The 14024-nt window shown below is 38.4% G+C and overlaps 1 protein-coding gene across 4 annotated transcripts in view; it reads left to right on the plus strand.

The window, feature by feature from the left end:
* PACRG (parkin coregulated) overlaps nucleotides 1-14024 on the plus strand; it is a 517537-nt gene that overhangs the window by 311516 nt on the left and 191997 nt on the right. For 3 of the 4 annotated variants that reach the window (XM_072830104.1, XM_072830119.1, XM_072830109.1), the window contains exon 4: nucleotides 4569-4718. In XM_072830104.1, coding sequence (XP_072686205.1) covers nucleotides 4569-4718 — 150 coding nt within the window. Of the gene's footprint in view, nucleotides 1-4568; nucleotides 4719-6564; nucleotides 6726-14024 lie in introns of those variants that run through there. The other variant, XM_072830125.1, reaches the window with a different exon arrangement.

A 14024-nucleotide genomic window follows, 5' to 3' on the forward strand; every position in this document is an offset into this window, starting at 1 on the left:
ATAATGGATTTTATGCTTAAGAAAAATCATACATGTAACATAACCATCTAAGATGAATAAGTTTTACCTCTTTGACTTTAAATTATTCTTTCCTTATTCTTCAGCAATTTCTATATATCTGGAAGCTCTATCTTGTTGATTATACTTGAAGGAAGTAAGCAGTACAATAGAAATCCAATTTTCTGAATAGAAAGGTTCCACTGGCTGATCTATAATGTCAGTAGATTTCTCATGTCAGACCCTTTTCAAAATCTTAAATCTTGAGTTCAAAGTCCTCACTTATGTCTTGACAATAGATTTCAGGCCCATCAAGACAAGAATAAACACATTTCTGCTCTTTCAAACTACAGAATCATATTCTTTATATCTGTTAACATACTTTTTCAAAGGAAAAGAACTTTGTTTCAGAAAAAAGCCCTCTTTTTTATTTAATTCCATTGGGATGATAAGAACAAAAAGACTTCCAACTTAATGGTATATCTTAATTCCTCAAGAATGAGAAAGAAAAATAGAGGAATTGAAGTGGAAAGGAACTATATAAAAAAAATCCCTCTTGGACAAAGTTAAGGGGTTTTTATAGTACATACCCTGGCTTTATTTCACAGTGACTGCAGAGGTTTTAGAGCTATTCCCTGGTCATTTAGGAGGACTCAGAGTTCTATTTTAGATGCCATTAAGAGTAATGGTTCACACATTTCACTTGTCAGTCATTGTCAGTCCAATAACATTCATCACGAACATGTTAATTCAATCAAGGTTGCAGTAAAATGAAATAATTGTTCCTGATAGCTGTTATTACAATCCATGGTGAGAGAGATTATTAGTTTATTTCCAAGGGATCAATTATCTATACAGATAGGCATAAACCTAACCAACAAAAGTTTGATGTTCTTAGTACTCATATATATAAAAACTTTACTCCTTAAACAATGTGTTCTATATGACAAGCTGTAACATTCATGGTAAACTAGCATATTAGAATATGGCTATTATATTGCAGGCTTTGGTATAGATATTCTAAAAGAGGAAAGCTGAAAATCCAGTATTCAGTAGCCACTATGGCTACAAAAATCTTTCCTGCAATTATCTGATGGGCTCTACACAATGATAAAACTATTTAGAAGACTGTTTCTATGCTATCTGGAGTTTTGTTCCCACATTGCTAAGTAGAACTTGATCCCTCTGAACTGGAGTCGACCTTGTAGGAGGAGAACTCTTTTATCTAAGAGGTGACAGTCTCTAGAATGCTATTCCCTCTCCTGGAATGCTCTTCGCCTAAATAACAGCTACTCATCCCTTGACTCTGTCCCTATGTGTAAGAGCCTTTACTCTCTCAACTGGGCTAGATGCCCCTTTTCATTTGCTGTTTAAATATCCTATCTTTCTTAGGAATATTCATCAAACTTGCAATATTTGTCCACTGTCTTCTTCCATACTGTATTATAAGCCCAAGAGGATGAAGGCCATATCTGTCTTCTCCACTTCTCTATCTCCAGTTCCTAAAACAGTGATTGACACACACACATTCTCAATAAGTATTTGATGAGTGAGTATTAAGTAAACTAGTATATGTAAGAAGTGCTTTGCTTTACTCCTGTAATACAGAGGTCTTCAGTGTATATTAGGCACTGGTGCTTGAACTATAACACAGCTCTATGCACTTCTGAATCCTAAACATGTTTAGCTTCATTGCTAGACTTTTTGCAAGAGCGTTTAGTGCCCATAATCCTCACAAAAACATTTCTGCAGGTTCCCAAGCTCTCTTTTGTTAAACTGAGCTGGGGCAGTAGGAAGGGTTCAGTGCCTGGTTACCTGAGAAAACCGAACAGGCTTTAGATGGGATAAAACCAGAAAAAGAGCCCCTACTACTCTGTGAGATGCTCTACCCTTCTCCCTTCCACCTTCCCATGGTACTTTGACACTTTGCTTCTGAATATCTTATTACTACAACTTTTAGGCTAAATTATAGCATTCTATTTGTAGTTGTTTTCAGAACATGGTATGGCCTGCAGTGTCTAAATGCTGTGGTAATAAACCATCATGCAGTGGAATTCCATAATTGTGTAGTTATATTTAGATTGGTTCCCTGAGTTAAAGCTGAGCCATCTCTATTCAACACATTTGTGTTTACAGACAGTCTTCAGCTTAAAATTGTTTGATTTGGGATTTTTCAACTTTAAGATGGTGTGAAAGCCATATGCACTCAGTAGAAACTGAACTTTGAGTTTTGAATTTTGATCTCTTTCTGGGCTAGTGATATGTGGATAGAATATTCTTGCATGATGCCAGGAGGTGGCAATGAGACACAATTCTCAGTCAGCCATGCATGGATAAACAACTGATACACTCACAATTCTGTATCCATACAACCATTCCGTTTTTCACTTTCAGTAGAGTATTAAATAAGTCACACGAGATAATCAACACTTCATTATAAGACAGGCTTTGTGTTAGATGATTTTCCCCAACTGTGGGCTAATATGTGTTCTGAACAAGTTTAAAGTAGGCTACTAAGCTATGATATTCAGTAGGATAGGTGTATTAAATATGCATTTTTAACTTACAACACTTTCAAGTTACATGGGCTTATCAGGACATAGCCCCATCATAAGTTGAGTAAGATCAGTACTTTCAAACCAAACAATAATGCGGTCTGTACTACACCAGCTGTTGGGGGCTCCCCAGAGATGTTTTCATGCCCCAATGCCCATCTTGTGGCTGGAGGCAATGAAGTTTCCACATTTTATTTTTTAAAACTTCCTAGTAATTCTAGAGGAAACAGCTGTGAAACGACTAAATGATATCTTATATTCTTGGATTTTTAACTGATAATTCAGTTTGGTTCAAACTTACCCCAGGTGTCATCTTTGTGCCTGGTTAGTTTGTACTTTATTTTGTAGGAAAAGAGGTGGAGAAATATTCTGAACTCTTTGAGCAGGCAGTGAAATGACCAAATATGCTCTAGGAAGGTTAATCCAGCAGCCGTGTAAAAAGAAAGATTGGGGCAGTAGAGAAAGAGAGAAGGGAGTCTGCTAGGAGCACATAGCAGTGCTCCAATGGGTTCCAGGGGCAAGAAACAGAGGAGTAGAGGTAAGGATGGAGACCTAGGCCCAGCAGAGTAGAGGCGAAGTTGAAGACCGAGGACCACAGAAATGGAGGTGAGGATGGAGAAACAGGACCACAGGAATGGAGATGAGGATGGAGACCCAGGACTAGAGGAGAGGAGGCGAGGATGGGATGAGGACACAAACTCAAGAGTTACCTCAAAAATAGAACAAGATGTCTTTGTGGCAGGAGAAATGTGAGAAGTGAGAAACAGATTTTGAACTTGGGAGGCTGGGAATCTAGTTGTATCATTACTAATATGGAGAATGTAGGAAAATATAAAGTTTATGGAGGAAACTTATCTTTGGGACAAACTGAATTTGAGGTGCTAGAAGATCTAGGCTATTGGAAATGTGAGCTAGTGTTCAAGAATAATGTCAGAACTGTATCACATATCTTGACCATGGTATCATCCCTTTTGGTAGCCTGGTTCCTTTTGTCCTTCCGCAAATGACACATAGTTTAATCATAGCCAATCTATTCTTTAGAAGACAGAACAACTTATAAGTAAGAGCCTTTGACTTTCTCTTAGAGTAGTGTGGGGGTATCAGTTTAACAGTCACCACTGCTGACTTTCTATGATAAATGTTTTATAGCCCTTCTATTTCAATCTTGGAACTTTTAGGTCATTTTAGACAGTAAATAATACTTTCCCACAATTGATGAAACGGAGACATGTAGGGGAGTTAGCAAGTTCATAGAGCCAATTATCAGTATCCCTCGTCCTCTGCTTTCCCCACTGGAACAAATGGTACCTTTCATACCCAGCACGTGAGGGGACAACCAGGTAACTTACTTTTCCCCATCCTATCTCTGCAGTATAACTTGTTACTATGCACTCAGAAGTGTTCGTTAAAACCCATTTTGTATTCTTTGGGGCTCTTATTTACTGTTGATGTCTTCTAAAGTTCTGAGCTTTAAAAATTTGCTTTTCTTTCCTGCTTTCCTGAGAATCTAAATATAGTCACTTTATATTCACTTCTACAGGAACACTGTCAGTGTTGGTTACAACCTATAGTTTCTACTCACACATACCACACCCAGTTCTTCCCAAATAAATGTTTATTTCATGGTAATGGTTTTAAGGATCACAGAAGTTGTTAACTGGGAAGGATTGTTGCATAGAAATTTGTCTGTCAGCCTTCATGGTGCCCTTTCACCCCAGTGACACTGACTGATCTTTCCTCTTTCATGCCACTTGCCCATCGCCTGCCTCTTCTGTGAAGGATAATGAGTGGCTTTCTTAAGATTGGTGAGGAATGGCCTGGAAAAACAAATAATGTACAAACAAGATCTTGTTTATAACATTAACAGCTACAGGGCATCACTAAAACTATAGTAATAAAGGTTCAGCCAACTAAACCAAGTACAGCTCAATTAAGTAGTCTATAAGTCGACTTCGCCTTGAAATTGTAGAAATTAATGCTTTTTATTTTTGGTTTGTTCCTTTTCCTACCATACAGATGCCTTGAATCTTCGAAACCGACAGGTCATCTGCGTCACCCTTAAAGTCCTCCAGCATCTGGTTGTGTCAGCTGAGATGGTGGGTGAAGCTTTGGTGCCCTATTACCGTCAAATCCTCCCCATCCTGAACATCTTTAAGAATATGAATGGTGAGTGATCCCAGGAGTCAAATGTCTTCTAAGCCTTAAAAAAAGGGAGTGGTGTGAAGTGGAGTTAATTAGCAACACACTTAGGATTTATTATTGCTTATAAACCAAGATCCATTTGGAGATCTAAATAGCGTAACTCCCATCCTTCTCCTGCTACTCCCCAGAGAAACAGTAAAATTAACAATTTCATTTATTACTCCTCACACGTACAGCTTACTTACTCAGTACAGAAGCACTGAAGCAGTTCTATAATCTTCCAATAATTAAATTGTGAAGTTTTTTTAATAGTCTTTTGAATACATTAGTAGGTTTTGAGTTTGTCCTTTCTCTTGGTAGTAATTCTACCTTTAGAGACTTTCTATTAAAATTGCAATTTCTATTAATTGGTTTAAGATGAATTTTTAAAGCAATATTATTAAAATATGGCCTAGGGAGTTTTGATACATGTTCTCATTTCTGAAAAATAGAAAAATAGATAATTTGTAGCTATTTAGTTGATGGTGAGTGCTGATTATCAATATATATATGTGCTGATACATTTATTCATTTTAATTGCTCTATAAGCTTTGGAAAGGACTGGTGAGCTCAGCTGAATCTGCTTTACTCTAAAAAAAGTACTAGTAAGTTGTGGTGATCTCTGGCAGGCGGTGTATGTATATTTGTTCATTGCAAATGATTTTCCTTTTACTCCTCTCGAAAAGATGTGATCTCTAATTTTCTTTCATCTTGCTAACTTTAAATTTCCATACTTCTCATATGCACAGCATAAGTCAACTTTTGAAGTGAATTCCTGACAGTCATGTAAATAAGTTAGCAATTTACTAATTTAATGGAACACTGCATGAAAATTTGGTGATGTGATCTGCTCATGTACATACAAGAAAAAAAATCAAACAACAACAACAAAAAAAAACCCTGAGTGTTCCTGCCACAAACAACTGCTTTGTTTGGAATCATTATTTTTCATATTATTCATAAATTGCTATTAAAAGTCTGGTTATTCAGGCAGACTATTTTAGGAAATCATGGAACCCTCAGAAAGTCTTTAGCTGTCTTTCAATAGTAGGACCTACTTACATACTTAATATTAGAGGTATTTAGTAAAAAGGATTTCACCTGGAGTTATGGAGCTTAAGAACGCTCATAATGGAGTGAGTTAATACCCATTCCAAAATACCTGAATTGCAGAAAAGACTTAATGTGGACATTGAGACAAGTTTCAGAAAACTAAAAACTGGCTGTTAGCTAGTGAATCCCCTATGATTTAATAAACTGACAGTTCTAATAACAGCATTTCTACTTTATGGAAAACACTTGTGTGAGTATTTTTTATTCAGACTTCATATTTTTACTGTATAGCAGCATCAAATATCCATGGGGTTATAGAATGCCTCTAACGTGTACACATTGTTCTATTATGGTTCATAAAAGAAGCCCTAAGTTCGTCCATCATATTGAGACTCCAGTTAACTGGAGAGAAACCTAGAAATGACAGAGATAAAGGTGTTAGAAATAGAGAGATGACAGAGAGGGTTACTTAAAACTGAAAGAATCAAGGAGCAGCCACCCCAAAAAAAGTCTCAGCTGTTGCTAACAGTTTTGAAGTGTGTGATTAGCAAGAGTCTCCTCAATAATCCTCGCGGAAACCCATGGTAAGTGTACTATTACTATGTCTGTGTTTTCATCATGAAAGCTGCCTCTCTGTAGCTCTTCTCATATATAAATGTGTGTGTCTGTGCCTAACCATCATAGACCATAAGCTCCAACACACATTCCCCCTCCATCACCTGAGTAGGAGCAGGTGGCTACTACCATCCTGTGCTAATGCTTTCATGTCCCACGGTAGAATCTGCAGCTTAAATCTAAGCATCATCTTGTATTATATAAAAGAAGAAAAACCATCATGTTGAAAAGACAATGAGAATCTCCCTCAGCCTCAAGGAAACCTGTAAAGAAGGGTCTGTTCAACCACCACAAAGAAATAAATCACTAATTTATTAAACAAAAGCAATTGGTTTCCACATCTTTTTTCTACTTTTGATTTAATTCTTTAACTCACTGATGTTCACATGCTTAACCAAAGAAGTAATTGGCTTAAGGCATATATCCCCATTTAGATTTAATCAATTTGGGAATTTATACACTAGCCTTAACTGGTCCCAAACAAGGTTAATTATTTAGGAGCAATTTTAAATGCATACATAGGGAATTCCATATTCAACTATTTTTCTGCTTAATATCTTCCTGACATTTGAGGGGAAAAATATTAGCTTCAGCCTCATTTTCTACTTATCTTAGAAACCTGTCAGTACAATGCCAGAATGCAGTAAGCTGTATTTCCAGAGGGTCATATTACAAAATTGGAGCATTCTAGCTATATAAAACTTAAAACTCTTCTTCAAGGCTGCTATGTTGCCATAGATCCAGTTCTACCAGAGGAAGCATATCACACAGGATTTCCAATTATAATATATTTTTAGCATAGAAATAATTTAACATTAATAGCAGTTTAATAAATTCTGTTTTATAATTATAGATATACATATTCACAGAACCATATATACTTAATCTTAGCAGATGTATTTAGTAACAGTTATATTCATAAATAAAATTGTAATAGAAATTTATTTCATGTAGCATTCGAAAAAAATTCATTCTTAATTTCAACGTATTTGAAACAACTTCACAGGTTTTTGTGTTTTCCCTACTTAACTTTCACATAAATCAGTGTCTTGTTAAATTCAGATTGAAATATACTTCTTTCAAGCCCCACCACAAAATATTTTTTTAGAATGAGTAGCACATATAAATGCAGGAAGAATGAGAGAGGAGTCCTTCAAACTTAATGACCTTGTCCTCTGTCTGTTCCTTTTAAGAGCAAGCTTGAGCTTAATTCTACTGCCTGCTCCTTTTCTGTAATCTCTATCCTATTTTAATGTCAAATGGACTTTGTTGGAAATGAGCAGTGGGGCTGAGCAGATAAGAGCTGGACAAACATTGAAGCAGGCACAGACTATGAGGTGCCCCAGACATGGAGTCCTCCCGAGGACTGAAGGGAACCAAAGAGGGGTGGGGAGGAGCAGGTGGTGCTGGCAGCACCGATCTGTACCCCGATCTACACTCTATACCTAGGTATTTTTTTTAATTTATTTTTTATTGGTGTTCAATTTACTAGCATACAGAATAACCCCCAGTGCCCGTCACCCATTCACTCCCACCCCCCGCCCTCCTCCCCTTCCAACACCCCTAGTTCGTTTCCCAGAGTTAGCAGTCTTTACGTTCTGTCTCCCTTTCTGATATTTCCCACACATTTCTTCTCCCTTCCCTTATATTCCCTTTCACTATTATTTATATTCCCCAAATGAATGAGAACATATAATGTTTGTCCTTCTCTGACTGACTTACTTCACTCAGCATAATACCCTCCAGTTCCATCCACATTGAAGCAAATGGTGGGTATTTGTCATTTCTAACAGCTGAGTAATATTCCATTGTCTATACCTAGGTATTAAAACTTATAGCAAGCACCACAATATTATTTCTGTCCTGAGAGTAAGAGTGGCTTTGTGTTTCTCTTTATGAGTAGTATTTTTATAGGGTTTTAGGCTAAATTTTAAAAGTTATAAACACGCAGAAGTCTAAAGATGAAAGTTGTAATGTGGACTAACGTCTTAGAGTCAGAAGATGCAAATCATGTAACTCTCTGAGCTTATAGTTCTTTTAAATTCTTCTAAATCATCTCTTTAACATATAATACAAAATTTTTGTAGGGTTGATGTGACTGAAAATTCAAGATAATATGTCTACAGGTTCTTCATGTACAACCTGGCCTTTAAATGAGATAGCCATATGTGTCATACATTATATACATGTACAATGTTATATACATATGATATTATATCCAAATATTGCACTACTATATAAATTATTATATCACAACATGAATAGATGATTGAACGTGTTGTGCTCCCTGCTGGGTAACTCATCCCCTTAGCCTTTCCATGAGCCTCTGAGCCTGTCCCAGCGAGGATGATCCTTTTGCCTCAAAGGATTCATCTTGCCTCCAATTGCCAAATGCCAGGTGGGTGACTCAATAAGTTAAGGACTCTGGGATTCATTCAAAGATAACTGGTTTTCAGGGGTGCCTGGGTGGCTTGGTCAGTTAAATGTCTACCTTAGGCTCAGATCATGACCTCAGGGTCCTGAGGTCTAGCCCCGTGTTGGGCTCCCTGCTCAGTGGGGAGTTAGCTTCTCCCTCTCCCTCTACCTGCAGCTCCCCCTGCTTGTGTTTTCTGGCTCTCTCTGTCAAATAAATAAATAAAATCTTTTTTAAAACCCACAAATATAACTGTTTTTCAAGTCCATCTCTTCTGGCATAGTCTTTAAGCTCAAATTTGTAACTGATGTTTTGGAGAAAGTTGTATTTTAAAAAGAGAAGCCTGAGTGGGCCCACACGAGGGGAACCTGGATCAGTATCCTCTTTGGAAGATCCAAATAGTAGCTAAGTTTGAGTTTCTTTTCTTTATTCCTAAATGAATTTTGCATGTCGAAACCATGCTGTCTTTCCAGCCACTGCTTTGTGGTGAAAGAGAAGGAAGAATTTCTACAATAGCAATTTCTTCTTTCCTGTATTCTTTCACAAATGTTATTAAAGGTTACAGGAAATTAAGACAATAGAAATGTTCAATTTATAGCTTCCAGAGATGAAACTACGAAATTAATGGTGCAGTGTATTGCATTTGAGAAGCATGAAACAGTAAATGGCATTAAAACATTTATAGCTAAAATATGGGGCTCCACCAGCAGATTAGAGCTATCCAATCAGCCTGTTTTCTGGAGGCAATCCTAATTTTGGTTCCTTTGTTTCCAACTGCACCAATAGTCCTAAAACCGTTCAGAGACTCCAGGCATCAGTGATTCTAATAGCACCATAAGTTTATATCATGGAACATGTGAAAATAGAGTAATGAAATAACGTGTTTATGTGGATGTGGAAATCAACATGGGCCCTCGTGTGTAGGTTTTTCTAGGGCACTTCTAGGATGTATGCCACTGGAGACTAATAAAAATCTATGAAAAAGAGATTTTAAAACTTGCAATTCAAGTTCAGACACGTTATAACATATAGTTATAAGGGTGCATTAAATTTGCTGAATTTCAGAGTTTTTGTACAGTCTTTGACCCTGAAGTTTAAGTAGTTTGAAAAAGCTAGATACAATTGGATTCCACTGGTAGGCATTTAAAACACTTCTAATGAACACCTAAGTGATCTCGTCAACCGGATTCAAACCTTCCCAGATGTTTCCGTGAACCCAATGGGACCTGTTCTCAATGGTCCCTTAAAATGTTGATGAACTTTTGGAAGCTGATTGTGTATCAAAAAAGGCATCAGTTCTTTGTCTTGTAATTGACTTGTATAAAGGTTATTTCCCAGAGTTTATATTTAATCTTGGGATTAAATTTCCCAAGTGGGATTCTGTCCAGTTTTGAGTTTGACTTGTATTTTAGAAATTTACTTCAAAGTTTCTTTGAAATCATTAGTTTTATTAGATTTGAAAGCATTTGAATGCATTAGAACTATCGCCTCCATTCCTGAAAGTTAGATTCAGAATGATCATGCGTCTACCTTGTCTCTCCTGAGTTCCCCTCCGCTCAGATTTTACTAGTTGCCCTAAAAGAGAATCCTAGGATCATAACAAAGCTGGCAGGTACACATAGGGACCCTTTAGTCTGCACCTGTCTCCAATTTACTCAACTACCACATCCCACAATAAGTTCCACAAGGACAAAACATTCATGTTGGGTTTTCTTTCTCCTGTGCAGACTGTGGCATACATAAAAGAATGAAATGCTTAGCAGGTGTTTATATGCAATTTATGCACTAACCCGGTCTGCATGACCAGCACTTGTTCATTCAGTCTTGCCCTAAGTAAGTAGCTTCACTATTTCATAAGATAACCCATTCTACATTCAACACTAAATTGAAAGCTGCGGCTAAAATTCTGACTTACCTGTCTAACCTAAACCACACAGAATAGTGTCTAATCCCTTTCCCAAAGAGCAGGCCTTCAAAAAATTATATAAAACCTTCCTTCCCCCTTAATCTTCATTTCTCCAAGATCAACATCTCTTCTTCTTCCAAGCATTCTTTATAAGCACACCTTCCAAAATCTCAGGGGGTGTGAAAGAAGGGCCTATGTATCTGCAAACACCACCGATGACTCTGCAGTAATCTGAGAACAGCCTCAGGGCACAGAGCATCCTGGGAAAAGTCAAGACTTCTCTGCCCTCGCTGAGGCACCTTGCATGTGGTCAGCCTGTAAGATGGCCTTACCATTTTTGAAATCTATAAATGCTTACTGAAAACATTTCCTTTTCACTCAGATTGCTTCATTCAAGTTTTTTAAACCTAATTCACTTGTTAAAAAAAAAAATCCATACTGGGGGCTGGCACATATCAGAAATTGCCTCTGTGTCTGTGGTTCTCTGGAGACTTTCCTGGTTGCATCTGCCAAGAGGAAAAAATTATTCTTAGAGTTGTCCATCTGTATCTGGAAACACATGAGCTGGCAGGGTGATGACCGAGGAAATCAGAATCCGGCTCTGAAAGCTGTGTATTAGTTTGTTAGGGCTGCTGTAACAAATTTCCACAAACTGAGAGGCAGAAACAACAGAAATGAATTGTCTCCCAGCTCTGGAGGCCAGAAGCCCGAATTCCAGGTGTCAGTAGGGCCATGCTGTCCAAGTCTCTAGGGAGGAATACATGCCATGCCTGACTCCTAGCTCCTGGTGAGGCTGGAAATCCTTGGCTTGGAGATCACCACTCCAATTGCTGCCTCCATCTGTGCCTGGCATTTGTCCCTGTGTGTCTGTCTCTTTGTCTCTTCTCTTCATAGAAGCACACCAGTCCTTCTTCAGCTTGGGGTGAGGCCCCAGGCACCCCAGATTCCCCCAAGGAAGCTGCTGCCACCAACCTTCTGGAGGATCCTAGGGACCCACGTGGGGTAGGGGACTGCATGACCTGCATCTGTTCTTGCCCCTGTCCAGCCAGCTGGGCAAGGGGGTCAGGCCAGTGTGTGCTTGAATGGAGTTTGCATCAGTAAGTTGAAGTTCACTTTGCAGACAAGGACAGATAGAACAATATGCGGAAGAACAAGAAATGGGACGGTATTTAAGAGCAAAGGCTTAACCTGGCTTGAGGTTAATCAGCTGTGTGACCTTTGACAGGTTGTATAACTACTCTGTGATTCCATCTCCTTAATTAGGAAAGCAATTTGTTTGGAGGACTATTGAGAACCCATTGATGTGCAGGGAGCTGCAAGGGGGTCACTTTTGGAGGGATGTCAGTGGCCTGAAGATGAGGGGAATAAAGAAGGCTAGAACACGAGTCAAGTTGTTTTACAAATTAGCAGGTGGTAGGTAAATGTGACATCACTTGCCTGCTTCATGGGTTGTGGGTAAAGCGGTATGGATGTGGTTTTGTGCAGTCCTTCCAAGGGAACTAAGTGAAACCTGTTATAAATCATAGGATAATTTGGTAAGGTGATCAGATACAATATAAATTTTCGAAAATCAGTATCTTTTGTGTATATGCCAGCAGTCAGAAACACTATGCAAAATTTGTTTCCTAAGAGTCTCTGCTTGCAGAAATATCCCATTGGAGAGAAACTTTTACTATTCCACTCTTCGTCCTCCCATTAGTTTTAGCTCCTTCTCTGGATTCCTCACTTATTTCAGGAGAGGGTTAAAATATTTATCTAATCAAAAGGTCTGATCTAGAGGTTTACCGAAAATAGCCTGCCCCAATGGACCATTGAAATCCCAACCTTTTTCCAAGACGGACACAGCTTTCAGTTTGTAAGTGGCTTTTATATTTGCAGTTTTTCTGTGTGAATCATTCTGAGTCTTAGTCTCCAAGTTGCATTCTGGGCATCCCAGTTTCACCTGCATTAGCCACATCGTTCTGGTTTTTACCACAGCACCTCCCTCAAACCCCCTGAGTAAGTTCATCTAAATGAATCACATTGTCAGAAGAACCCCGAGCTGTAGACACATTCATGACCCAGGCACATCACAATAGTCCCAGATTAATGGCAAATTTCTGTTATGGAGAACAACTCGCATAGGTAAACCCCATTAATCATTTCTAAACTATTGCAACACAATAGTTTTACGGAAAGAAAGGCTTGAGATGGGTGCTGGCCATCTGTGTGCCTATTGCCTGGTTGCTGGAATGGACTATGTGTCCTACTCCCATATTCTTGACCTTGAAGGACCACCCTAATCGCAGTCCAGGGACTCCCAGGAGATAGTACATGTTCTTCCTCCAGAAGTGAACTCAAACATCACATCTCAGGAACCTCCCCTGAACTTGCTGAGCCCAGCAGAAGAAATCACTCAGTCTGTCCCAGGACTTGCTAACATCTCTCCTACTGTGTAGATTCTGTTTCCTGTGTCTAACTCTTCAACTAGGGCCCTGATACAGGGATAGGGTGGGGACAGTTGGCTTCTTGCTCAACCTGTCTGCCAAATCATGTTTGAAATTTGTGTTTTGTCAGCCCTTACACCCACTCTGAGGTACTCCAAAATGGATCAATGTACAGAATGATTTAATTCCAGCTGGTTCCCAGACTTTGGCCAGTACATCTCCACTGTTAGCTGGAAACTGGCACATTTCTGAAAAGGAGATTTCCACCAATTCAGTTTAGGCCTTTAAGATATGTCTAGAGAAATCTGTATAATATGCTTTAATGTATTTAAAAGCTCAAGATGGGCCCCAAATGAGCAAGCATGCAAATATTCGCCCAAGAGAAAACAGTGTTCTTTTCTATTTTTGCAACAGAAAGTTTTACTTAATCTGGGCAAGAAAGCACATAGTGATTTCTACAGCTTTAATTTAAGGAGGCTCCTAGATTTGGCCAGATCATAATTTGTACTTTTTAAGTCACCTAAAATATCATCTATGGATTTGTAGATAATTAAGGTCTCATTCTCATTTTCCTTTATATGCAAATCTTTCACAAGCACCAACAAATGACTTTTTAGAGGTCTCTATGTGGACATTGCAGGGAAAATAAGCATGTCACCAGTGTAATTGTTATGTTGAATAGTCACTATTCATGACATAATTAAAAGGCAAGTTTAAAAGGGAATTGGAGACAAAAAAAATAAGCTTTATTCAGTGGGGGAGTCTTTCCCTGACTACATAAAACTTAACAGGGGCCTTAATTGTTCTACTCACTCATAAGATCAAAGGCACTTTGAGTCACACAACTCCAGTGCTTGGAATCACTTCTTTAACAGATT

Source organism: Canis lupus, chromosome 1 (genome assembly GCF_048164855.1).
Source record: "Canis lupus baileyi chromosome 1, mCanLup2.hap1, whole genome shotgun sequence".
Taxonomy (NCBI): Eukaryota; Metazoa; Chordata; class Mammalia; order Carnivora; family Canidae; genus Canis; species Canis lupus.